This window comes from Haliotis asinina, chromosome 16 (assembly GCF_037392515.1).
Source record: "Haliotis asinina isolate JCU_RB_2024 chromosome 16, JCU_Hal_asi_v2, whole genome shotgun sequence".
NCBI lineage: Eukaryota > Metazoa > Mollusca > Gastropoda > Lepetellida > Haliotidae > Haliotis > Haliotis asinina.
In genome coordinates, this window is record NC_090295.1 from 2,887,506 (window position 1) to 2,914,112 (window position 26,607).

General features: G+C 39.5%; 1 protein-coding gene across 2 annotated transcripts; it reads right to left on the reverse strand.

Moving 5' to 3' along the window:
• Window positions 1-1,107: 1,107 nt before the first annotated feature.
• On the reverse strand, window positions 1,108-23,635 carry LOC137268190 (uncharacterized). Of its 2 annotated transcripts, none has more exons than XM_067802723.1 (12): window positions 23,580-23,635; window positions 22,454-22,558; window positions 21,315-21,372; window positions 19,960-20,103; window positions 13,633-13,779; window positions 12,697-12,799; window positions 11,661-11,741; window positions 6,183-6,268; window positions 5,959-6,012; window positions 5,486-5,548; window positions 4,667-5,095; window positions 1,108-3,555 (listed from the first exon to the last, which is right to left on the reverse strand). In XM_067802723.1, the coding sequence occupies exons 2-12, from the start codon at window positions 22,505-22,507 to the stop codon at window positions 3,338-3,340; spliced, it is 1,437 nt and encodes a 478-aa protein (XP_067658824.1). In that variant the 5' UTR covers window positions 22,508-22,558; window positions 23,580-23,635; the 3' UTR covers window positions 1,108-3,337. The 2 variants fall into 2 exon arrangements, with proteins under 2 accessions (XP_067658824.1, XP_067658823.1); XM_067802722.1 differs by having other exon boundaries at window positions 5,486-5,551.
• Between the last annotated feature and the right edge of the window lie 2,972 nt (window positions 23,636-26,607).

Below are 26,607 nucleotides of genomic sequence, written 5' to 3' on the forward strand. Positions count from 1 at the left end.
TGTACACAGTTTCACACTGTTTCTACAAAATCAATTAGCCAAACCTATGGCACAGCGAGACCTATTTTATTTGTTAAAACTGGTTATAAAGATATTTCTTTGTGCAGTGGAGTGAAACAAAGCTATCACAGCATGATATATCATGCATCAGTCCCGAACGTCAATAAAGTGGGGGGAAAAGCAAGGGAAAGATTCCAGTACCAAAGAACAAAGTAATATACTGAAGGCGACAAGGGCCTGCAGATATTTGAAACTGCCAACCCGATACAACAACTTATCCTAGTCCTCCGGCCTGGATGTTATTTCAAGCGGATGTTATTTTGAACGTTGTCTGATGTTTAGACTGGCTGACTTCACATCTTTGGATAATTGTGTAGATCCATGCTTATATTGCCTGTCACTGGAGTTTCTGGTACAGATTCAGTAATATAAGCTTGATGACAGGTGTGACATTAAGCATCAAATGAGAAACCCTTTCCAAGCAATCAACAAAAGATTGGTTACACAATAATGACTATTTTAAAATAAGTGTTGGATAATTCCTTAAATAACGTATCAGTAACAGTTATAGTATTGAAGTGTGTGAGTGTGTGGTGGGGGGTGTGGGTGGTGTTAGGGGGGCAAGGTGGGCATGTTGTCTGGTGAGCGAAGGGTGCCTGAATCAATCCCTACTTCTCACAGGGTGTAAAAACCTTGGAACTAACTATTTTTGCAGGCGATTTCACTGTTGTCTCAAACCCCTAGTCAGTATTTAAACCCACTCATCTGACCAGAGGGTGGACATACGAACACCTACGGCTTGTGATCGTGCAGCATCACTGGACAAAATACTGTGACTGTGTCCCAATTCAACCAGCTGCATATGGGATGAGGTTGAGTGATAACCCATTGCACCTAACAAGCTGCATGCGTTGAATACTCCCCAGGAAGTTGAGTTGTGTAAGATAATGCCACTATATAAATATTCTACCCTATCCTATCCTTACAGTACCTTAATCATATCACATGAATAGTTTTATAGAATAGGATCAGGTCTTTCAGTTTGGGAGTAAACAACATTATTGTAGGGCTAGAACAAGTCACAAACCCTAAAAACCAACAGGAAGAAACAGTTCTGATATTTTTATTCCAAAACTATATTTTTATAAAATTGGGGTATTTTGTTTGAAGCATTAACATGGTTTCGCATCACAATACATGTACATTCAAGAGTACACAGCATGGGAATTTTATCAAACCTTGAGGTCTCTACTACATTTAATGGCAGAGGTACATATTGTTAACTTGCAAAATTCAACAAGACCCTTCTGTATGAACTGAAATGTTTTGGGAAAGTTTTATTTCTATCTTGAAAATGATTTGTTTTGACACCCAGACCCCAACCATCCCAAGGGGGCCGAGGCCCTTCTCACATTCACCCCCAAATCTCACTTTTGGGGCTCAGACCAGGCTTTAAGCTAGGGATGACTGAGCTTTCATTAGATTCCATGTTGCCAGCTCTGTAATCCCTATCACAAAGATAGAATTCGAACACTTCAATGACCGAAATAGCTACAAATGCAGATTTTGGATGTAAATAGAATGTGATAGTAAGAACAAATATGTTTAAATCTGAAGTGATGGTTAATTTCATGCTTGTATATCTATCAGCCAGCAGACAGACTAAAGATCATATTCAATTTAAACAATCAGATTGTGTTGGGAATCCTCACACCTCAGGGTTTACCTCGTGGTTATGCATGACTGATTTTGAGATCCACTGAACCATTTCTGAACCAGGGTAGACTGACATTTCCATATCCACTTAAGCTATAGTTTGCCCTGGACGTGGAACAGGTTACAACCTTGACCTGAGAGTTACCATTACCCATGATGAATGATGTCCAAAACACTTCATGCTGATCTGTATATCCATATCGAATTAATCATAGTTCATGACTTTATAAAACCCAAATTAAACAAAATTCATCAAATCAAATTCAACAATAATCACAGTTTTAATTAAAACTATAGTTTCAAAACATTTCAGAACTTAATCACTAAATGAACAAAATTCATCAAAATCGAAGTGAACACAATCCACAAAATCGAACTTTCTTTACCTGGTGAAGTCAGTTTACCAGCTATTTGAGCTACCTTTCAATAAGTGAACACAGTTCAGATACAGAACATAATTCCCCAGCTCTAATCCCCTTGAATTTCAGTTTTGAGTAGCTGAGAACACCCCAGCTGAATATTGGAAACTGAGAAACCCCCCTTAAATGTTGGTTGGGTAACCAGTGGTTAAGTATTCACTAGTTATGCTGAAGGTCTGGGTTTTACTCCCACTTGAATGCAATATGCGGAACCCATTTCTGGTGTTCCATGATACAAAATTGCTGTAATATTGCTAAGAATGGTGTAACACCTGACTTGCTCATTCCTTAAACATGCGACTTTTGTCCTGAGATTCTGCAAAACCCATCAAATTATCAGTTCGCACTATCCCTTGTAATGAAAGTGTACCACTTGATAGTTCATATATGCTCATGGAAACAAATAAGGGAACACATAGACATGCAAGTGTTCCTTTATTGTTTTCCAGGTTTTCCCACAAGGTATGTATTGGACTGTGGGTGATACTATGGAAGTAAGTCGAGGAACAGTTGTACCATAGGACTTGCTATGAGTTAGTGATAGCACCAGTGGTTGTCACAAACTTAAATGTGGGTGACAATTTCTATCACCCTGACAAAGGTAGGTCAGTAATGACTGATAACTTTATAATGTGGATGACTTCTGATGTTACCGTGAAGATGTTTTTAGACTGACTGATAACTATATAGTGTGGATGACTTCTGATGTTACTGTGAAGATGTTTTTAGATTGACTGATAACTATATAGTGTGGATGACTTCTGATGTTACTGTGAAGATGTTTTTAGACTGACTGATAACTATATAGTGTGGATGACTTCTGATGTTACCGTGAAGATGTTTTTAGATTGACTGATAACTTTATAGTGTGGATGACTTCTGATGTTACTGTGAAGATGTTTTCAGATTGACTGATAACTTTATAGTGTGGATGACTTCTGATGTTACCGTGAAGATGCTTTTAGATTGACTGATAACTATATAGTGTGGATGACTTCTGATGTTACTGTGAAGATGTTTTTAGATTGACTGATAACTATATAGTGTGGATGACTTCTGATGTTACCGTGAAGATGTTTTCAGATTGACTGATAACTATATAGTGTGGATGACTTCTGATGTTACCGTGAAGATGCTTTTAGATTGACTGATAACTTTATAGTGTGGATGACTTCTGATGTTACTGTGAAGATGTTTTTACACTAATATCTATTTATGTCCAGTTCACCAAAGGCTTGTGAACTGTGATTGTCTGGCAAAAGCTGGTGTGTTTCATTTGCTTCAAGAGAGACCGCAGCAACTTCGCTGGTGGATGAAAGAAGCATCTTTCGTTCTATCTGATCAGGATCAAAGACGTCTGCTGACTTTGTCGTTAAAGCAGACAGGGAAGATCCTAATATGTTCAATGGTATCGACTCATCTGAAATAGAAGTAAGAACCTTTTAGTGTAGTTACCAAAATGGTCAAGGTATTGTATATAAATGTAGAGTTATGTCCCTTTGAAAGACTGAATCACATACTCCTGTGTCTGTCGGCAGTGTTCCCCATGTCCTGAGTTGGGTCGTATCCACTCCTTCAGCTGACATGCCATGATGATTTGCTTCCAGCCAACAACTATACACGTGAACAAAACTGTTCTGCTTTCTTTGTTTGGTGTTGATTAATGCTGCTCTTGGCAATATTCCACTGATAATGGCTGCAGTCTGAACATGATTGTGTCTGGATCAGACAATTCAGTGACTGACATCATATGCATTAATGTATGCCAGCGGGATACGATGACGTGAATCAGCAGGCGTGACAACTTGATCTCTTTAGTCACCTCTTACAACAAGTATGGGTGATAATAACCAATCATGACCAGAGACATATAATAACTTATACAGTCTGTTATAACCAAGATCCCCACACATTTCAGCTATAGACAAAACTACCTATATGAGATAAATCAGGTTATAATATCCAGTCGTGTGACCTAAATAAGAAATGATTCAAAGCAACTAAACATAAAGTATTACATAAAGACAAGTACCATTTCATGTACATAGGGAGAAAAAGCCTGCATGTCATTAATGAAATGAACGGGTGAGTGTTTGCAAAACAGCACCCTTAGGTGATTGTAAGTCACTAAGGTAACCTTAGTGCCGAGTTAAAGAATGGGATAAGATTAACTTTAGTACAAGTTGAACAATAAAAAGGAATGAAGAAAACTTAGTAAATGTTGCTTCATAAAAGGGCTCCCTGTCTTAATCATCTGAATGCAAGTGTTTCTGGTGAGATTTTTATCTGTGGACTGGTTGTCCTGACTAAAAATGATTGCTGATAATACAAAAGGATTGAGCCTATATGGATCACGAAAAGGTTGATACGTCCCCCTAGCCCCATAAGAGCCAGAAGAAACCTTGTCTCTGGATTAAAGAGGCATATATAGTTCAATCTGCTCAAGATCAAAGATTTCCGCCAGCTTGACGTCTGCTGACCTTGTGTGGATTTAAGTTTGCTCCGTAAAGTATTTCAATGATCATTCTTACCAGCAGTGTCAACATTTTGCATTGGGTTGTTTTGTCCATGTTGAGGGGCCTGGCTTGCTTCAGGTATGGCCCTGATTGAGTATTCTGCTTGACTATAGGTGGGGCTTTGTCTTGAAGTGCCAAAACTTGATGTGCTTCTGTTCGTATCTCCAGATTCGCCAAGGGTTCCACTCGGGTCCAATGAGTGGTTCCATGTCATGCCAGTAGAAAGCTCTCCTCCACCATTACTGGAGATGCTTCCATCTGTCAGACCATCTGTGGAGGGACCATCAGCCAGTTCATTCGCCTGATCACCTGTTGGTGTTTGATAACCACCATTTGGCTGCTGATGCCTTGTCGTCCTGTTTGACTGACCACCAGTTGTTCCATTAGGGCAACTGCCGTTGTCTGCATTGAGGCGGCAATGATTGGTCCCATTGGGCAGACGGTCTGCAATGTTCAAACTTACATTAGGAAACTGAATAATTTTGTATTCTGTGGAGTGGGAAGGGGTAGGTGGGATTTGGGTGAGAAAATTTGAGGGCTGCCTAACAATATCAAAGAGGGTGAGCATTGTTAAACAGGTCAGCTGGGACCTGTACAAACAGTCATACAGAACCAAAAAGGTAGCTACATAACTCATGACTTATAAGATGTGATATGCCCCGTTTCGCTTGCCTCCTTTCAGAGGTGTTACTCTTGCCAATAAAGAGTAAATCAGTTTATGTAACAGGCAGAGGTATTGTGGCAGTACTTTATCTGCTCGTCATCGTACAGTTGGGAGAAAGTAAGAATGACAAAGTAAGGTGTCTCCACGCCAAGATGACAAGTATCACCTACCATCACTGTAAGGCGGAGGAGGATGGTCACCTGACCTCTCTTGTGTGTCACACCCCTCCCGATCTGCTAAATAAAACATCAGCATAATATCTGTTATCAAAGTAATAATTCAGTTTAAAAAAAAGTTTTAAAAAAACAAAATTGGGAAAAACAGCCTTAAACATATCAAAATAAAACCCTCTACTTACTTTAAAAAAAAAAATCTAGTATTTTAACAGATATATTTGAAACCCTTTACCGTGTAAGCATGGTGAGGTGGTGGAGTAGCCTAGTGGTTAAATCAATCGCTCATCACACCAAAGACCCGGGTTCGATTCCCTGCATTTGTACAGTGTGTGGATCCCATTTTTTATTTCCCCCTGAGATATTGCTAGAATATTCCTAAAAAGTGGCATAAAACCATTCTCACTCACTCACTCACTCACTCACTCACTCACTGTAAGCATGTTTCCATGGTAAATGAAAATATTTACCCGTATTGTTTGAATCCTGAATTGCCCGTCCACAGCATGCAATATTTATTTTTCCTAAAAGTAAAGTAAATATGAAAAATTAAAATTATGAAAAAGTATAAAATCTTCAAAATGAATGTTACGAAAAAGAATAAACTGTTATAAATGAACATTATCCTTTCTCAATATATTGATGGAATAAAGAAACAAGACAAATGTTTGAATAAAATACAAGCAATACTTGCCACTTTTAACACAAGCAATCACAACGATGATGGCGACAACTGCAACCACTGCAATCACTACAACAGCCACGGTAGTATAGTTGGTGCTGTCAAAGGAAGATATCACAGATCAAAAGTTACTAATAATATATCAATAACAACTGACAGGTCATTGCAACAGGAGGGCTGATGAATGAGTCATTTAGGGGTGGTGGGGTAGCTTAGTGGTTCAGTGTTTGGTCTTCACACTGAACACATGGGTTCGATTCCCCAAATGTGTACAATGTGTGAAGCCCATTTCTGATGTCCCCCGTCATGATATTGCTGGAATATTGCTGAAAGGACATAGAACTAAACTCACTCACTATTTATGCATTAATGAAAATAATCACTCTCCTCCCATTTTTGGAATATGTTTAGATGATCCTCCCAAATCCTATTTTTCATTACCATTCAGAATGTTTATTTTATGAGACTTTCTAGAGAGTCAGTTCCCATTTGTACACATTGGTACTCATGATGTTGATCACTGGATTGACAGTTCCAGACTCGATTATTTAGACCATTGCCATATAGCTGGAATATTGCTGAATAAACTGAACTCACTCACTCGCTCACTCACTTCTAGAAACAGTGATTTCCTTATTCCCCCTGACCCAACCATGATATTTTTTCTTAAACTTAGTTTCAGTGTGAGGTAAACAGTATCATTGTGCTGTACATAATGGTATGATATACACTTTTGACATAAGGTTGAGGAGTTAACATCAAAAAGGAGAAACTAGAAATCAGTATAACATAAGATGGTAAACTGTCCAGTTCCAAATGCCCAGTTGTCTTTGAATTATGCTCATGCTGTTGATCACTGAACCAGACACAATTATTTACAGACCACCGTCATGCAGCTGGAATGTTGATAAGTGCAGGGTTAACCAACAAACAAACAACAAATCATTCTACATGACATTAACTGTTACATAAAAAATAGTATATTAGGTTAGGTAGTGGAGCATGCCTCTGGCGTCGTGGCCCTTGCATGTACCCTCTCGTTTCTCCTCTTGATTATATTGATGAATTGAGCCCATTCATTATTTCTGTTTTCAAGGGCTTCTTTAAGATTGTTGTTGGCTGTTGACCTGATTTCATCATATTCGGGGCATCTGAATAAGATGTGCTCAAGATCTTCCTCTTCTTGATTACAAAATGTGCAAATGGGGTCAGTTGCCAGATGATATTTGGCTAGATAGCTCTGACGGGAAAATGGTTCATTCGGATTCTAGAGATGGTAACTTGATCCGTTCTTTTGATATTTTTGTAGAAAATACTGTTGGGTTTTTCCTGCAGTTCAAAGTACTTTCGACCTTTGCTGTTATTGAGCCAGATATTTGACCATTTATCACTAGAGGTTTCCTTCACTCTGCATTTCAAACTAGGTAGAGATGACATAGGTTTTAGCAGAGGGCCACACTCAGATGCTTGCTTGGCAAGTTCGTCAGCCTTTTCGTTCCCAATAATCCCTACATGGCTTGGGATCCATTGTAGGCAGATGACAGTTTTCAGGGTTTGTAGCAGACTGTTGATGGCTTTGGTTTGATGGTAGTACTCAGTAGGTTTGTATGACAACAGAGTGTGCAGGGATGATAAAGAGTCAGTCAGGATGGTGTAAGGACCGGAGTTGGAAAGATCTTTAGTTTCCAGCAAGGCTCTTTCTATTGCTGTAAGTTCTGCACTGAGGATTGAGCAGGGGGTGAGTGGAATGATGACACTACTCTCATCGTCTTGGAGATATATGCCTGCCCCAGCTTTTCCATTGTTTGGATCCAGGGAGCCGTCAGTGTAGATCTTTCTGTATTCTGAATATTTAGTCTGGATTAACTCCAAGGCTAGCATCTTCAACTTGACTGGGTTTTCTGACTTATTGGCTTGTTCTGGAACTGATGTTACTATGGTTGGAGGTTTCCATTGCCATGGTGGTATATCATTCATGATTGCTGTTGGAGAGAAGTTGGGGTCTGACCTAGAAGGGAGATAGATGTTTCTTTCCTTGAGTAGCCTGCTGGATCTTGCATAGAAGGAGTTCTTTGCTTTGTTTTTCTTGAGATGCCCTGGAGAATCTTTTGGAAGGAAGTGATTTTTAATCCTTAGGGTGGTAAAATCGGCCCCCCAAGCTTTTGATGAAATGACCTTCATGAGGTTCAGCCTCTTTAGACAGTCATGATGTAACCGGTCAATATGGGCATTCCATGTGAGTTTAGGGTCGAGTGTTAGCCCTAGTATTTTCGGATTTTTGTTGTAGCCTGTTGACCGACCAGAGATTTGTATACCAAGTTTGTCAAGTGGCAACACATGTTTTCGTTTTCTGTGATGACTGTGTATTCTGTCTTTTCTTGGGATATCTTTAATTTCCACTTGGTTGCCCAATTGTTTATTGCTTCCATACATTCATTGGCATGCGTCACAATGTGGTTGAGATCTTTGTGAGTGATATATATGGAGCCATCATCAGCATATGTGACTTGTCCCAGTGGCTTTGAAACTACAGATGGTAGATCCTGCATCATGATGTTAAAAAGGATTGGGCTGATTATTGAACCCTGGGGTGTTCCAGTGTTGATGCTGATTAAGTCTGAATACTCATTACCTACTTTGGTTTGGATGTATCTTTTGCTGAGGAAGCTTCTGATGAATTTAAGAAGTCTGCCACTTATTCCCAGTTCAGCTGCCTTTAAGGTGACTCCATCCCACCACACCTTATCAAATGCACCTTCTAGATCGATCAGGATTATAACCGTGTATTCATTCCTGCTTAATCCTTGATGACATTGTTCAGTTAGCTGCATGAGTGCATCTATGGTACCTGATTTTGGGCGGAAGCCACACTGAGATTTGTGAAAGACCTTTGTGTGTTGGTGGGTTGTATGCACAAGTCTGTGTGATGTGTCTAGTGTGTAGTGGTAGTTGGTAGTGGCTTTTTTGCTTTTGCTTTAACGTCTCTTCCGCTCTACTGCTATACCGCTGGCTAGCCGTAAAAGGTGAAAGGAAAGCCGAGTGCGTAAGTCTTTCCTGCCAGTACATAACCTCTCCATAGACTAGACTCTTGTAGTGCCTCCTAGTGGCAACACACGGTAACTGGACACCTTGCGGCTCCAGGCTAAACTACAGGGGATCTCGGAGCAGCATGGGCCCCAGAGGTTCAATATGCAGGCCCACCGGCGAGTGGACATGCCCTGATATTGATCCAACCATGCCCCAGCCATGGGTAAATGGTGAGAAGGACACTTTCTCTGAGCAAAGGAGATTCTACAGGAGTCCAATGGTCAAGTGTCACCAATAGGTGTTTCACCTGAGAAGCTTGGTTTATCCAAGTCCCTTTCTATTTCCCCTTGATAATGATGATCAAAAATAGTATATTTCTAAACTTAATAACATGGCCATGTGATTGGAATCCAAGGACACAAGTAAAGCAACACTGGTATGCTCAGCTAGATTCATACTTACATATCTGTAAAACAGTTAATACACATATTTTTTGACATTGGTTTTTTTTGTGATAAGGCCAGACCAATTTTATTTCTTGTCTGCCATATTTTTTCAAGAATGAGAAAAAAATAAAAATCAATTTCCCTTGCTCAAAAAATAAAATCCAAATGTTTTTATTGGCTAAAAATGTAAACTAACAAGAAAATACTTTTTCTGTTTTTTTTTAACACACATTCATTTCATAAATTGCCAAGAGTAACATATTTTGAGTATTTAGAAGGAATATTACATTAATTGGAAATTTTATTTTTATTGTTTTTCTGCCTCTCTTTAGGTTTTTAGAGGACAAAAATCCGTAAAACAAGAAATAGAATTGGTTTGGCCTAATATAAAGTAAACAAATAAACCAGATACAAACCTTTTTCATCAGTAACATTTTACTTTCGCAGGGCAAGGGTGGTGGGGTAGCCTAGTGGTAAAAGCGTTTGCTCACAATGCCGCAGACCCAGGTTCGACTCCCTACCATCTCAGGTATAATGATGTCCATTTCATATATAGCTGGAATATTGCTAAAAGTGCCGTAAAACTAAACTCACAATACAGTCAGAACAGCAGTTGGGAATGAACATTCAGTTTCTCTCACAGGTGGCACAGTAGGATGTGCACTCTTATGTACAGGCATTTACCAGGCAGTCTGTTGTGGCCATTAGATATGCAAGATTTTATGATATTGGGTTTCAGTCCATTTTTCCTCATATCTATTCTGAGTTTGTCCACACCTGTAACTTTCACTAAGGTTTACCAGGCTTTGTCCCAACTAAGTTCAGTCTTTTTTGGTTCCCAGTACACATATTATCTTATAAATCATATCATTCTCCTAGTCAAAAAAATGCATACATAATATGAGATTAAAGTATAATATTCCTATATTTTGGAAATTCAAGAAAGCTCTGAGAGATAACGATAACGATAACGATAACGATAATAGAAAGACATACTGTAACTAAGAACAATAAATACTATTAATTTGATAAAAAATGGAGACGGCTGGTAGGTATTCCCCAACAGTTCCAGTCTAAGTATATCTTTTTGTGTGAAAATGTGTTTGACATTTAGGTATCTGACATTTAAATGTGGCTAGGTTTAATGGCTGCAGTGTATACAAAGTCTGTCTGTCTGTCTGTCTGTCTGTGTCTGTGTGCATATATATATATATATCCACACACACATATATATACATACATATATATACATACATATACTCTTGAACTGAATAAAAATATTTGAAAAACTGCATCCCAGTAAGCATTTCATCCACATTCGACTTACTGGCAGTATGACAGGAATAGTGTTGAAACCAAACTCACTCACTCCTGGGTCATAGTGACCTGAGACTGGCAGCACCTGTAGGTTTGACCAAAGGTGAAAATAACCTCACTCACTCACTCACTCACTCACTCACTCACTCACTCACTCACTCACTCACTCACTCACTCACTCACTCACTCACTCACTCACTCACTCACTCACTCGTCTCTGTGACCAGTCCTACGTGTGTTCAATATTATATGTGATAAAGACAGATTTAATACCTCCAGAGATACTTGTAGACAACACTTGACTCACATTGACTGCCATACAGATCCTGAAGCAAACATATTCAAGAAAGCCCATGCAAGTCTAGAAAATGTATTGCATCTAGTTTTCCACAGCTTCAGAAGAAAGCCTCTGGGATCCTTTTCGTTATATTTTATTTTCCTATGAATTTTTTTCAGTAAAATATGTTCATTTCAGAGACTAGTTATGTGTCTGTTCAATGCAACACTCAGCAACATTCCATCTATCTGATGGTGGCCTGGACCAGACAATACCATGCTGGATACACACAAGTTATCACTGGCCCCAAGTCTGACCTCCTGCTACAAGAGGTCAGCACTTCAGCACACTTCTGGAAGTCTATTCAAATCCCAAATCCCAACAGGGGATTCTGGGCAGTTAACAAAATTTCAGATAACCTACCTTTCATCGTCTTGGCTTGTCGGAATATTTTGTGTGGAATGCAATACTTCTGTCACCAAATCCATAAGTGGACGCCATGTGCTGAGAACAGATTAGACAAGCAGCTGAATAAAGTCGTCATATTGGACTCGACATAAGATGCTACATTCTTTATTTAGGCCAGACATTTTGTAAGCCTGCTTTTATTCTGTTTTTAGGCCAGACCAATTTTATTTCTTGTTTTACGGATTCGCCTGACATTTTTTCATGAATAAGGAAAAAAATAAAAATTAATTAAAAAACAAAATCCTAATGTCTTTATTGGCTAAAAATGTAAACTCGCAAGAAAATACTTTTTAGGTTGTATTCTTTTCCTTAGTAACATTGCAAAAGTAAAATACTTTTGAGTATTTAGGAGGACTATTACTTTGATTGGAAATTTTATTTTTATTTTTTTTTCCTGCTTGCCTTTAGGTTTTCAGAGGACAAAAATTCGTAAAACAAGAAATAAAACTGATCTGGCCTTAGCAATATTCCAGCACCATCACCTGCAAGGGACACCAGAAATAGGCTTCACACACTGCACATATTATGAAATGAAATAACCTGGCACATATTATGAAATGAAATAACCTGGCTATCCCTACCGCTCTAACACCTGTTGGAAATTTAGCTTAAAGCTCCAAAACACAAATAACGACCAATTGCATGAGGAAGGCATATTTAATATTTGTTTTGAAGTATTTTGGGGGCATAGTAACCACAGAGGCTTGTAACGCTGAACACTGCCATCAAGGTATATATTGTCCTGAATATATATTGTTTGTGAAATATACTTTTAAATTTTATCATTAATCCACTTTGTGGTAAGACTTACTGACTCCATCCCAAGTGCATAGATCAATGCTCATAGTGGCAATTACTGGATCTGTCCCTACTATAATGTACTGAATATATGTCCTTTTCCAGAAATATTTAGATGGAAGTACGTAATCGTGAAGCATAGTATGGCCATATGGTGGACATATATAGCATATGGATCTCCTGTATAGCACACCTTGATGATGGTTGTGTCGAAGGCGACTTGGAGACATCCGGGTCACATCGACCAAACTTCGGATCGGCATTGTGGTGCCCCTTGTCACACGGAACACAGGAGCCTGCAGTGCACCAAAAGAAAACATATACCCTGACAACCTGTGTCAACCCCTGATTGGGAATTGTGTGTCAAGCAAACAACCTAAGACAAATGGTATAAATTTTGAAAGATGGTAACAAAAGTTGTTCACAAAAAATATCGAATGATTTCTATAGCTATACATATAAAACACAAACACATAAGTAAAGAGTGGGGGTGGGATTGGGGTGGGGTGTGTCATCATATGACAAGTGAGCCAGTCTAACCACTCGATCTTACAGGCTACTGAAGATTGATTCTAACATGGCACATATGAACTGTGTATTGTTACCAGGCAAACACACAAACTGCAACAAATGATCTAAATTTTGAAAGATAACAAGAATAGTTCCAAAAGTATCCAGTGGTTTCTAAGCATTTAAAACACAAAGGAAGAATCAAATAAGCTATCTACATTTATACTGTATACTACATTGTATCTATATGAATTATCACATGTCTCAGTTTTATATCAGGTTTGTTTGTTTGCTGTTGAAAAACATTCAGCAATAAACCAGCTTTATGGTGGTGATCTGTATATAATCGAGTCTGGATCAGACAATCCAGTGATCAACAGCAAACTCATCATTCTATGGCAAGGATACAATACCATGTGTCACCCAAGTCAGCGAGTCTGAGCTCTTGATCACATTAGTCACATCTTACACTATGCATTGGTTGTAGCTGCTTAAGACAAGTTCTAACCTAGACCCCCATGGATCATTCAGGAAAAATATTATTCATTTACACTTTTGAATCCTGAGAGTAAATAAATATTTCTTAAAATGCCTTCTCTGTATACTACGTTTTACTTACCATTCCTGAGTTCTCTGTCCACCCCACATGGTTGTTCATGAAGGCTACAGTTGAAGCCCAAGGTCCCTGTGTACCCCATGGCCTCGTTACAGACACAGGAAACAGTACATGTCTTGTCTTCATTCCAGGTCAATCTAACCTTGGTCACTGAAATAAGATACAGATGTACAGTATAGAACTAAGGCAAGATCAAGATATAACATCTGATTCATGTCATAAAGAGGCAATTTTACAGGTGCCAATCCCATTTGGGAATGCTCAATGCAAAGCCCTGTGAAGTGGTATTCCTAGGTATTCTCACGTCGTGGACACCCTGTGTCTTGTGTAAAAACAAAGTCCAGAGAAAAGGGTTGTGCAAAAGAGCTGCTGAGGTAATTAACGCAAAACATTACACAAAGTTGGCCATTAATTAACGTCAAGCAACTCTAAATTGTAAAACATGACCACGCTGATGTCCTAAGGTGAAGTCCTGGTGGCCTCGTGTATAAATTCTTGCATGTTGGTGTGATTTATTATAAAACATCACAAAACAACACACAACACACTGGTCATTCATGAAATGGAAACCAAATATATGGTTATAATTTCATTAACTGAACCATCTAAAGTGTCAATCCATCATGTCCAATACTATGGTCACACCGACAATGTCTGTGGTCCAACGTACACAAAGTTCTCAAAAAACGTTCACTGTTCAATCCTAAGCCAACAGTAATGGTGACATTAGCATTTGGTGTATCCTCCCCTTGCACTGATAACTGCTGCAACCCTCCTCCTCATGCTGGAAATCAAACGCTGAATGTGCATCATTGGAAGCCTCTGCCATCCCTCATGAAGAGACTGGGCTAATTCCTGTAGAATTTTGAACAGGTGGATCCCCAGATGGTCCCATAAATGCTCAAGGTTGAGATCAGGGCTTCTCGCACGCCAAGGTAATCAGTCAACTGCATTGTTCTGCAAGTACAGCTCTGGAATGATGGGGCCTAGCATTATCGTCCATAAATAGTGGCCGACTGGAGAAGGGGTGGTTATCAAAATGCCTGACAACAGCAACTTCCAGTACTTCCTATTGGTATCTCTGACCATTAAGTGTCCCTTGAATGATGATTAGATTCAGCTTACAGTCATAGGAGATACACCCCCACATCATTATAGAGTCACCACCAAGGGGTTCAGCTGCATGGATCATCCGCTGTTGATAAGCCTCCTTACTACTGCTCCAAACTCGCCATCAGTAACATGAAGAGGAAAACGACTTTAATGGATCCTGTGCCATGTCCTCAGATTGTGGTTTTGCCGTTGATTACACCACGCCAAACATTGAGCCTTGTGTCTATCAGTGAGTAAGGGATGTTTGATTGGATGACGTGCATGGAATCCAGCGGACATGAGCCTCCTTCGGATGGTGCTGGTTGAGAGCTGGTTGAACACCCACTCTCCATTGTTGTCCGAGATTTCGGCATTGGTCATGGGCCTGCTTCTCACTAGGCAAACAAGGGCACAGTCATCACGGGGAGTGGTCTCTTTCGGCCTTCCTGGTCATGGACGATCCTTGATCTAACCAGTGGCCACATGTTTCCTTACAAAGAGACTAATGACAGTGTGATTGATATTCAATCTGGCCATAATGGTGCGACAGGACAAACCAGCTTCATGCCATCTGGTATTTTCAGAAAGCCTACGCTTCGGTATGTCCAAAAATTTCAATTTCAGCACTGTTCTCTTATTGATGCGTCAATAAGAAAGCAATGAGAATACTTCATTTCACCTTTTTATACCCCTCAGTCGCTTGAACCATGACAGAACTTTAGCATGAAAAGCATGCATTTGAGTCAGCACGTAAACTTCATTCTAACTGCATGTGTATTTAGATAGAACTGGTTGACTTCTCTGTTTTGATCTCTTTTTGTTACAAGCTACAATTATATTTGGTGGTGCATAATTAATGCTCATGTGTATGTTTTATGAAATCAATCAACACCGAAAACAACTGAAATAAAAATAACAATAAAAAAAATTCAAAGAAATATTCCTTCTAAATACTAAAAGTATGTTAGTTTTGGCAATGAATGAAGTGAATATGGGCCAAAAAACTAAAAAAAAACATTTTGGCAAATAAAAACAATACAATTTTATTTTTTAATATTTCTTTAAATTTTAATTTGTGTTTGTTTTTCTTATTCTTGAAACAATACCTCAGATGCATAAAACAAGAAATAAAATTGATCTGACCTTAGCAGAGGTTTCAGAGAATGAGCCACTTTACTACAGAACTAAATTTCCTCCCCTCTCAAAACAGACTTCATCTGTGGTCCAGTGGACAGGATTTGTCTTGCATAAAGTAATAGTACAGAGTCCCTGGCAATACCATAAAATAATGCAGAAAGATGTATTTGTTAGTAGTTCTTTCCCTGCCTGGCACTTGCTGTTAAGATGTTAAAACAAAGAGTAGTTGCCATGGCAACAGTGTCCCATGTCTTGGTGGAGTATGCATGTTACAGTGTGGTATAATTAGTTACAATTGGTTCAGTTATCATATTTGATGACTGGTTCAATACTATATATCAATCATCAAAAATAATTGGTTAGTGTGATTTATACAGTTGATGATAATGTGGGTACTTATACTGTACAGTATTCCATGCCGCTATGTGGCATGCTCAAAGCGCGCACAAACAGTTAAAAAATAACAAACAAAAGTCACTGACTGGTAGACAACAGTGGTAAATATGAGCTTGGAGAAAGTTTGTATTGGCTGAAAAGGTGTGTTTTGAAGTTACGGTTGAATGCTTGATGAGATGGAGATGCACAGAGTTTAAGTGGAAGTGAATTACATAGTGCAGTTGCAACAGAAGCAAGAAAGTGAGCTCCAAATGTCTTGAGGTTGGATGGTGAAGGATCCAGCAGGGGTTGGTTCTGGATCCGAGGACACGAGCAGGAGAGTATGGTGTTAGAGGATCCAATACATAAGGAGGCGCCGTGGAGTATCTGTACTGGTAAGAAAGGGTAACTACCTTGAAATCAATTCTTTCGTGGATCCGTAACCAGTGCAAGGAGGAAAGGCAGTCCATTTTGCACATTAAAATGAAAAATGGCCTATTAAAATTGGGAAGTTTACTATTGATACAAGGGTAGTGGCCCATTCTAAATTCAGGAAATGCCTAATAATCCTGAAAATGGCCCATTGTCAAATTTCTCTTCCGAATCCCTGCGCTATGGAAAAAAAAGATAAGTTTGAAACTGGTCTGTACCAGTAGTTTGAATACTGTTCAGAATCTAGTGAAGGCTTCTTTATGCGAGGCTTTATCATGGCGGTTTTGAAGCCGGATGGAAAGATGCCAGTTTCCAAACTTTTGTTGATAACACTGGTGACTGTGGGTTGAAGAGTGTCAAGAATTTTCATGAAGAACGTGGTGGGTACAGGATCCAGGTGACAACAAATTATCTTAGAGGACAACATCACAAAAAGGATCAAAAGGCACCAGTAAATTCCTTAGACGAGATATTCTCACACACCCCTCATAAAGAATGACATAAGTTGGCGATTTTCTCCATGAAGTATGTTTTGAGTGGTTAGAAGGTCACCTTGTGGTAAAAGTCAGGTCATTTGTTTTTCCTAGGAGCTTAAACAAAATGGAAAACACGGATGTTTAGGCTTTTGAGAGTTTGCCTCAATCTTGCTATGTATGTGCTTCAATTTAGACGTTTTGATTCACTTGGTGACATTGTTCCGTGCAGCACAATACAGCGAACGATGAATAACGATGAATTTTCATAGAAATTTTCCTTATGTATGTTAATGAAAACAAGAGTCATCGGAAGATGACATATCCCCCCAGTCCCCACATGTTTGAAAGTTACTTATTGTGTCTTTAGACCAAGTCTGAATTGTTTCCATGGAATTCATGAAAAATATAAATGCCATATATCGGTAATCAGAAAAAGTTACCATTTCAAGATCTGTCTCGTATATCTGCCAAGACCTTTTAAAAGATATGAAATGGTTTTCAAGCTGTGCTCCGGAAACGAGGTCAGCAACGTGTTCATGGAACCGACAAAATAATACATCATAAAAACCTGTAAACAGCAAAAGGCACCACTTTGGGGTCTGCCACACATATCTACCAAGTTTTACTGACAGATATTAAGAAGTTTTTGAATTCTGCTCTGGAAATGAAACACACCTCTCAATTTTGAGAGTAAGTCAAAGACCTTTCCATGGAAACTGAAAAAATGATAAATCACTAAAACCTGGAAATAGCAAAAGGCACCACTTTGGGTTCCGATTGATATATCTACCAAGTTTTGCTGAAAAATATTGAATGGTTTTTGAGTTGTGCTCCGGACACAAAGCCCATACTTCCATTTTGAGACTAAGTCCGAAACGTTTCCATGGAAACCAAGAAAATAACACCTCACAAAAACCTTTAAAAACCAAAAGTCACCACTTTGGGGTCTGCCACACACATTTACCAAGTTTTACTGACAGATATTAAGAAGTTTTTGAGTTCTGCTCTGGAAATGAAACGCACCTCTCACTTTTCAGACTAGGTCCAAAACGTTTCCATGGAAAACGAGAAAACAATAAATCACAAAAAACTTGTACATAGCAAAATGCACCACTTTAGTTTCTCATTGATATATCTACCAAGTTTTCCAGAAAAATATTGAATGTTTTTTCAGTTCTGCTCCAGGAACGAAGCCCACCCCACCATAAGACTAACAACAAAATGTTCCATGGAAAAACGAAAAAAATATAAATGCCCAAATTCTGAGTTATGCTCCGGAAACCAAATGATTACGGACGGACGGACAGACAGACAAGGCGTCGACTTTATCCCCCCGCATTACATGCCGGGGGATAAATATCATTTAAGAAAAGTCATAGTTCTTTCTCATTTTGGCAAATTGTGACTACTAGCAGTATGCTAGGAACATAAATCACATTGAGTCTTTTAAGATGAATTCAGTCATGACTTTTCAAAGTCAAATTTTCAAAGTTTCGGTCCCGACCATTCCATGTTATAGTAGTCATCATTTGATTTCCGGTTACACGAATTCATCTCATAAATACACATGATGACTAGAGAAGGAAATTTCGTACCATGAGATTCAAACAGCAGCAATCTTGTATACTTAAGATGAAATCAATCAATGAGAAGTTAACTGGATCAGTTAGCTACACCAATTATAGCCCTCATAGACAAAACTCTGTTGAATACATCGATAAGTCGAAGTTATTACTTCGTCCCGAGTGATTCGACTTGTCGGGATTTGACTGTATTTGCATTAATCAGACCTCGACTAGGTGTAATATCTAGCTGTATAGGGTCAGCATTCGGCAAGCCCAGCATCTTTGATAATCTCTAAGGTATATATTCCGTATCTCTACAAGTACCCTGGATGCATCTATGGTTCAGCTGGGTGGTGGGGTAGCCTAGTGGTTAAAGCATCGACTCATCACAATGTGTGAAGCCCAATTCTGGTGTCCCCTACCATTAGAGCTGTGACGATATATCATAGTATCGATAATCGTGATACTTTATCAGATGATAAATATATCGATACTTTTTTTGTATCACGATACCTATTGTTGACCTTAAAATTGCAAATTTTCATTAGAAATTGATGGTTATGTGTAAATTTACACCATTACTTGATATAAAAATATATGTTTTCAAAGAAAATGACTAAAAGTAGCATATCGTGATGTGCATCAAATCGAATCGCATCATTCCAAGATATTGCGTTACATAGCGTTACATAGCGTATCTTAAATTTTCTATATCATCACACCTCTACCTACCATCATGTTGCTGGAATATAGCTAAAAATAGTGTAAAACCGAACTCAGTCATTCTATGGCTTGGCCAATCAGCTAAGCTGCCATCACAACCAAGCTTGCCAGTGCCAACAAAGATTATAAGCGGTCCCAGATGCAAAGGTTTGTTCACAGTGAACACAGGAAAATCATATAGACAAATTGATAGGTCTGAAATGTTAAAAAAAAATACATGCAAGGATGCCGTCTACTTCTTTCAGAGTACCTCTGCATCAATTGTTTCAAAGTTTAGCCAGTTTCATAATTTAAGAAGCAAAAGTGAGTTGTGACTGGTACGCTCAACTTCCCAGCATAGACACCTGATAAAAGTCAGCCAAGGGACGTAACAAAATCACCTGGCTGAGACGTAGATACATACAAGGTACTCGCGGCATTTTAACAGAACATATACCATGAAGATTATCCACGACATTAGGCTAGTAAATCTATGGATTTTGTTATCTCAAAGTCTTGAAGTGAAAAAAACTTGTATTTATGTGACTTACCTCCTTCATCCATTTCTGGACATGGGATGCGATAGCACTTGACAGGAAAACTTGTGTTTGTGAAGTCACACTGACTGTAGCCCTCCCTGCACGGCACACACTCCATCAGGCCATGCCCACATCTTGCCGTCACCAGCTCATTCCCTGGGGATCAACCAGCCATATTTAGAATCATTTAAACCATAACTTTAACGATGAAATAACTTGACTTTATGATATGAGTTTCTTACTGCTTCAATGATGAACTTGCTCTTGCACCCACACATTCACTCTTTCTCTTGTTCATTCAAATACTCAACCTGTGATGGTCCCGGGGGTAGAATAGGCCTTCAGCAACCCATAAAAGGTGACTTAATGATGTTTGTCGTAAGATCAGGGATAATGGATCAGGCTCGCTGACTTGGTTGACATGTCATCGGTTTCCAATTGCACAGATTGATACTCATGTTGTTGGTCACTGGATTGTCTGGTCCAGACTTGATTATTTACAGACCACCGCCATATAGCTGTAATATTGCTGAGTGTGGCGTAAAAATAAACTCACTCACTCACTCATAAAAGGCGGCCTGTGAAGGTCCAGGGTAGACTAGGCCTTCAGCAACCCATGCTTGTCATAAAAGGCAACTATGCTTGTTGTAAGAGTCTACTAAAGGGATCGGCTGGTCACGCTCACTGACTTGGTTGACACATGTCATTGGTTCCCAATTGCACAGATCTATGCTCATGTTGCTGATCACTGGCCTGTCTGGTCCAAACTCAATTATTTACAGACCGCCGCCATATAGCTGGAATATTGGCAAGTGCAGCGTAAAACTAAACTCACTCACTCACTCACTCACTCTAGCACTCATACATTCAATCTGTATCTTGTTCATTCACACACTGAGAAGTAAAATCACTCACTCATTCATTCATTTAATACATGTACTTTGTTCACTCACACATTAATTCACTCTCACTACACCATGCACTTATTCATCCACACATTAACTCATTCTTTTATTCCATATTATTCTCTTCATTCACTGATATTGATTCACTCATTGGCACATTCATTGCCTATATCACTTATTCATCTTCTACATCATATCGCCGTCATATCACCGTCATATGGCTGTCATATTGTTGAGTGCGGTGTAAAACTAAACTAACATCACACACTCATTAACTCACTCAGGTACCCATTCTCATTCACTGTTACTGTTGATTCGTTAATTTGTTCATTTGCACATTCATTGTTTAAATCACACATTAAGCCATTCACTTACTCTTTCACACTCTCATTCATTCACTCGCTCGTTCACTCGCTAAGGTAGTCATTCTCTTGTTCACTAATATTCATTCACTCATCGTACCTGGAGGGCAAGGATTGTTATTTGTGAAGATTTGGCATTTGTTTCCTTGTCCAAGCACCTGAAAGGGTAGAATAACTTAAATCAGATCTATACCACCTGCAGCCAAGGGGTTAAAAAGTTCATTAACATCTATAGCTTCTGCAATAAAAGGGACTGAATATGTCCAATAACTATGACACCTGCAATAGGGGTTGAATAACTTCAACAACAAAAAGGGAACAGCTACAGCACCAGCAGTAGGGAAGGGAATAACATCAATGACAAAACAGGACAAGAAACTAGCACTTGTAGCAGTGTAGGGAGGGGAGATTACTTCAATGACAAAACAGGACATGAAACTAGCACTTGTAGCAGTGTAGGGAGGGGAAGAGGCGAGATTACTTCAATAACAAAAGAGAAATGACAATAGCACTTGTAACAGAAGGGGTTAAATAAATAAATAAATAAATAAATAAATAAATAAATAAATAAATAAATAAAAAAGGACATGAAAGTCCTCAAGCAATAGAGGGGTGGGGGTGGGGTTGTGTGTTAGCCTACTGATTAGCTGCTTCACTCTGTGTGCATAGGTTTGAGTCCCAGATGGGACTCAACCCAACAAAAGTACTTGAATCTGTACTTCAGTGTAATGCCGGATACAATATAAGTTATAACGCATTTATCTAGCTGAATGTTTTCACTAAATCAAAACAAAACATCGAATCAACTTGCTGCCATGTTGACACCAGCTGATCGTTTGGCCTCAATGCACCGCACGTTACTAAAGGCTTGTCGATGCATGCTTCTCTCACTTCTCGTGTCATCACCAAGGCGTAGCAGGAGGATATGACTTTTGCAGCAGGAGTATAAAAGTCGTATACTCCCACTGGCGGATCGTGATGGATGTACATGGTATTTTATCAGTCACGTGGACCAATCAAAACTCAACATTCTTATGAGACTAGATAACAGGTGTTACTAGTGGTTAAAGCCCTCGCTAATCACACCGAAGACACAGGTTTGATTATCCGCATGTGTACTATGTGTGAAGCCCATTGCTTGTGTTCTCTGCCATAATACTACTTAAATACTGCTAGAAGTGGTGTAAAACTGCACTTGCTCACTCATTTTCATGATAAAACTGTATTTACACAACTGACCCCAGCTGCAGCTGTACAGATGCATATGAAGTATGCAAGGTACATGGGATACATCCTCCTTCATTATCAGGTTCATTCTTGTCTTCCAAATGATAAATCCATTTTCTGAAAAAAGATGATGATTGTTAAATGATACTGTCATCATTTTCTCAAAGAACAGTTGCAGCTGAAATGATATACACCTCATTACTGGGTGAAGGGTATGAGACTAACTCTAAAGTTCATATATCACATCATTGTTATAAACCAACTCAAACCCTACCCATGTTATATCATTGGTTATAAATAACTCAAACCCTACTAATGCTATATCATTGGTTATAAATAACTCAAACCCTACTCATGTTATATCACTGGTTATAAATAACTCAAACCCTACCCATTTTATATCAGTAATTACAAGCCAAGTCAAACCATATTTTGTCAAACATGCATGTTATAAATGGCTGGTTATAAATCTGCCCTTTCACGCCATTTGTTACAATCAATACCATTCCTGCTTATGTTATACCACTGGTTATACACTAGCCCAAACTCACATGTGCTATTGGTTAAAAACGATCCCTACCCTCACGTTATACCCTTGTTATGAACCAGCTGAAAGCCCACTGAAGCTGTGCCATTGGTTAATGACCAGCCTAAATCCTGCTCATGTTGTATCTATAGTTATGAACCAGAGTAGCCGAGAGCCGCGATGCAGGGTCATGTCTTGACTGTATAGGACCGCATCGCGGCTCTCGGCTACCCCAAACCCAGCCCACACCCAACCCAACCCACCCCTCGCACACACATAACCAACACTCACCCGAGCCGAAGAGCCGCAATGCAGTCCTATACAGATAAATCTCCACGTCAAACTTGCGAACACAACAATAACTTAGAACATCACACTGGTTCAGCATGCAGCTGATTATCAAATGGACAATAACAGCCTCGATTGACAGTTTAGGCATGGACCATACAGCGCGGCGCATTTCTTTCACCTTGTATTTACCTTGCAGAATCCGGTAAAATCCCGCCTTATCACGTTTTAAAGAGACGAAAAGGTTGCTCTTCACAAACCTAAACCCAGCTCCATTAAGAATTAACTAAAACATTTTGAACATTTTCAAATTAATGTACTTACGAATACACTGTGATCCGGGTGCCTCCGCGAATGAACCACCCTTATATGAAGACATCGCCCCAGCAGGCACGTGACCGAGCGGACGCATTGGCTGCGATTTGCATTTTTTTAAAATAAACACTCGTTTTCAAAAGTACTTGAATATGTAAGGGTTTCTGATATCGTTGTACTCGTATTCGGTCATTTGTCAGTTGTAAATTCAAGAATTATGTACTATTTCTCACGAATCAAACCATCAGTCGCAGTATGTATGTTAAGACAGGTAAACTCAAAATAGGGAAAAATACTTTGTAAATACTAGTTTCCAAATACTTTATCAATTCTCTAGGGCACCCTTAACCCAAAATTCCTCACCAAAATTAAAAAAAATTCAAATAACGAAAATGTAAGCAGTATTTTATACACCGTACATATAAGTTATTGAATGAATCATACATGACAGTCAGGTCTTCGTCTGTGGGTTGCTATGACGTGGTTCTATATTTAGATGTCTGGGTTTTTCCACGTGTAGGCGCTTCTACGTCATGCTCCTCAGACAGTCCAAGTAAACTTATCCTCAGTACTTTTCGTTACACTCCACTACTGATCAGACATCTGTGAATTTCAGCGTTTTCATAAAGTATAACATTCTGCAAAAACCTCACAGAGTTAGTATGATGTTCTGATTATGATCAGAGTTTCATGGAGTATGTTATATTTATTAGTTTTCATGCTAGACATAAATTCATTCGTCCGCTTTTGAGTTGTTAAAAAACATGGGTATACAAGTCACAGAAATACAAAATCGAGATTTCTCAGTTCAGTGTTGTGTGTGGCCGCCCACGAATTCACCACTGCCAAACACCGTCGATCTCCTCGGCGACTGCCTGATGCTTGTGAACACGTGGTTGGGGATTCTCAGCCATTGCTCTAACAAGGCAGCGCATAGGGCAAATTCTGAGGTTGGTTCCTAAGACCACGAAGCCTTCTCCCAAGTGCATCCCAAACGTGCTGTATTGGATTACGGTCAGGGGCCCTCGATGGTCGATCCATGACGCTGATTCCAGCGTTTTGAAGGAAATTTCATGTCAACATCACGGTATGCTGGAACTGCAGACCTGGGCCATGAGTCGCCATGAAAGAAAAGAGTTCAGGTTTGAGCACCTGGTCGCGGTAAGCAGAAGCTGTGAGGGTTCCACGGATGACCAGAAGTCGGGAACGGTTGTTTCCACAGAAAGCACCCCACACCATGCGACTTCCGCCCCCGAATCTGTTGACTTCCTGTACACAACATACCGTTCACGACTTCGTCTCCAGAATCTATGCCTGTCGTCCGCGAATCTGAGGGTAAACCTGGATTCATCGGTAAAGACGACTCGATTCCAGTGTTTATGGGTACATCGGAGGTGACGTTGGGCCCACAGCAGACGCTGACATTGATGAAATGGCGTCAATATTGGCCCACGATATAGAATTCGAGGACGGAGACTGGCAGTCCGCAACCGATTTCGAATGGTCTGTGAGGACAGTCGACCTCTAAACATCTCAGGCCCCAGTTCGTGTAGCCAGCAGAAATGACGTAGGTGACGTAGGAAGATTTGACGGTCTTCTGCTCGTGACGTAGCACGTGGGCGACCCGACCTTGGGCGATAAGAAGTGGTGCCAGTTTGTTGTAGACGACCTGTCAAGTCATAAATAGTATGACGGCTGCATCCCATTGCTCTTGCGACGTCAATAACTGTGATTTAAAAGTGTTTTTCTTTTCAATTCTTGAGGCCAATCTAAACACGTGCAAATGAAGAAAAGTTCGATGCGAAGATCACGTGATCGACTGTACATGCAAAACCTGATTTGGCACTGACGACATTTGCACGACGAAGGGATGGGTTTGAGTGGGTTTTGCTAATGTTTTTCTAGAGTCGAAAGATAGGGATCCCATTTTGGATACATAGATGTATCATCAGAGAAAAAATATTCATTATCTTTAAAACTTACATTATGTGAAGTTTCTTTTTTGACTCAGTATAGTTTCCCCATGAAATGTATTCATCGTTGGGGAACAGTCTGACGCACTGTGATCGAGGATAAAATAATGTGTCAGCCCGTACTCTGTATATTAGCCACTATGTAAGCTCATTATAAAAATAAAGAATTTTGGTTGAAATTATTAATTTTCCAAAGTTTAGCTAGCTAAATAAGAAAACATACGCGAATGAATAACTCAGCATATTTTGAGCATTTACTCAGTCATTCTATATTTTGTTAAATGTCTCTCTCAACAAGGAATATAGTCAACTCCATCATTTTGAATTCGTTTTCGGGTGCATGTGTACTAAGATGACCTATATCTAAACACTGAAGTTTTCAAAAGTATATCATATCAGAATCATAACATATCTATTTCTATAAATGATAAGCTACATAAAATATGATAATTAGTCGCCTGAGGTGGCACCGACTACCCTACCAGGCCCGTGGACTATTAGCACTTAAAATTATGCTACGATATGACATGTGAACTGCCGACGTTTGGAAAGAGGTGGGAAACTGTCTTGGAAGTGTTCTCATTTAGTAAACTATAACAGTACACCACGTTTAAAACGAACTAATGGATATGCCGAAGTGCTCTGGGTTCGTGCGAAGTGTCGTATATTTCAGCTGAAACGCGTATATAATAACGTACGGCTGTAACAATTGTTTCTGGGTTACCGACCACGTGCTGTATATTTTAAAGGAGTAAGTAAGTTTAGTTTTACGCCGCACTCAGCAATATTCCAGCTGTATGGCGGCGGTCTGTAAATAATCGAGTCTGGAACAGACAGTCCAGTGATCAACAGCATGAACATCGAACTGCGCAATTAGGAACCGATGACATGTGTCAACCATGTCAGCAAGCCTGACCACCCGATCCCGTTAGTCGCCTCTTACGACAAGCATAGTCGCCTTTTCTGGCAAGCATGGGTTACTAAAGGCCTATTCTACCCCGGGACCTTCACGGATTTATTTTAGTGGAAGTGTATATTACGGATTGCTAGCACTGGCTCGTTAT

What these genes read in the sequence shown, in the direction of transcription:
- LOC137268190 (XM_067802722.1), bottom strand. Translation starts at nt 22,507, where the DNA reads ATGTATCCCATGTACCTTGCATACTTCATATGCATCTGTACAGCTGCA. An exon ending in TAACAATCCTTGCCCTCCAG is followed by an intron (nt 20,104 to 21,314) that starts GTACGATGAGTG and finishes GTTGATCCCCAG; the next exon opens with GGAATGAGCTGGTGACGGCA. An exon ending in TCCTCCGCCTTACAGTGATG is followed by an intron (nt 5,096 to 5,485) that starts GTAGGTGATACT and finishes TGAACATTGCAG; the next exon opens with ACCGTCTGCCCAATGGGACC.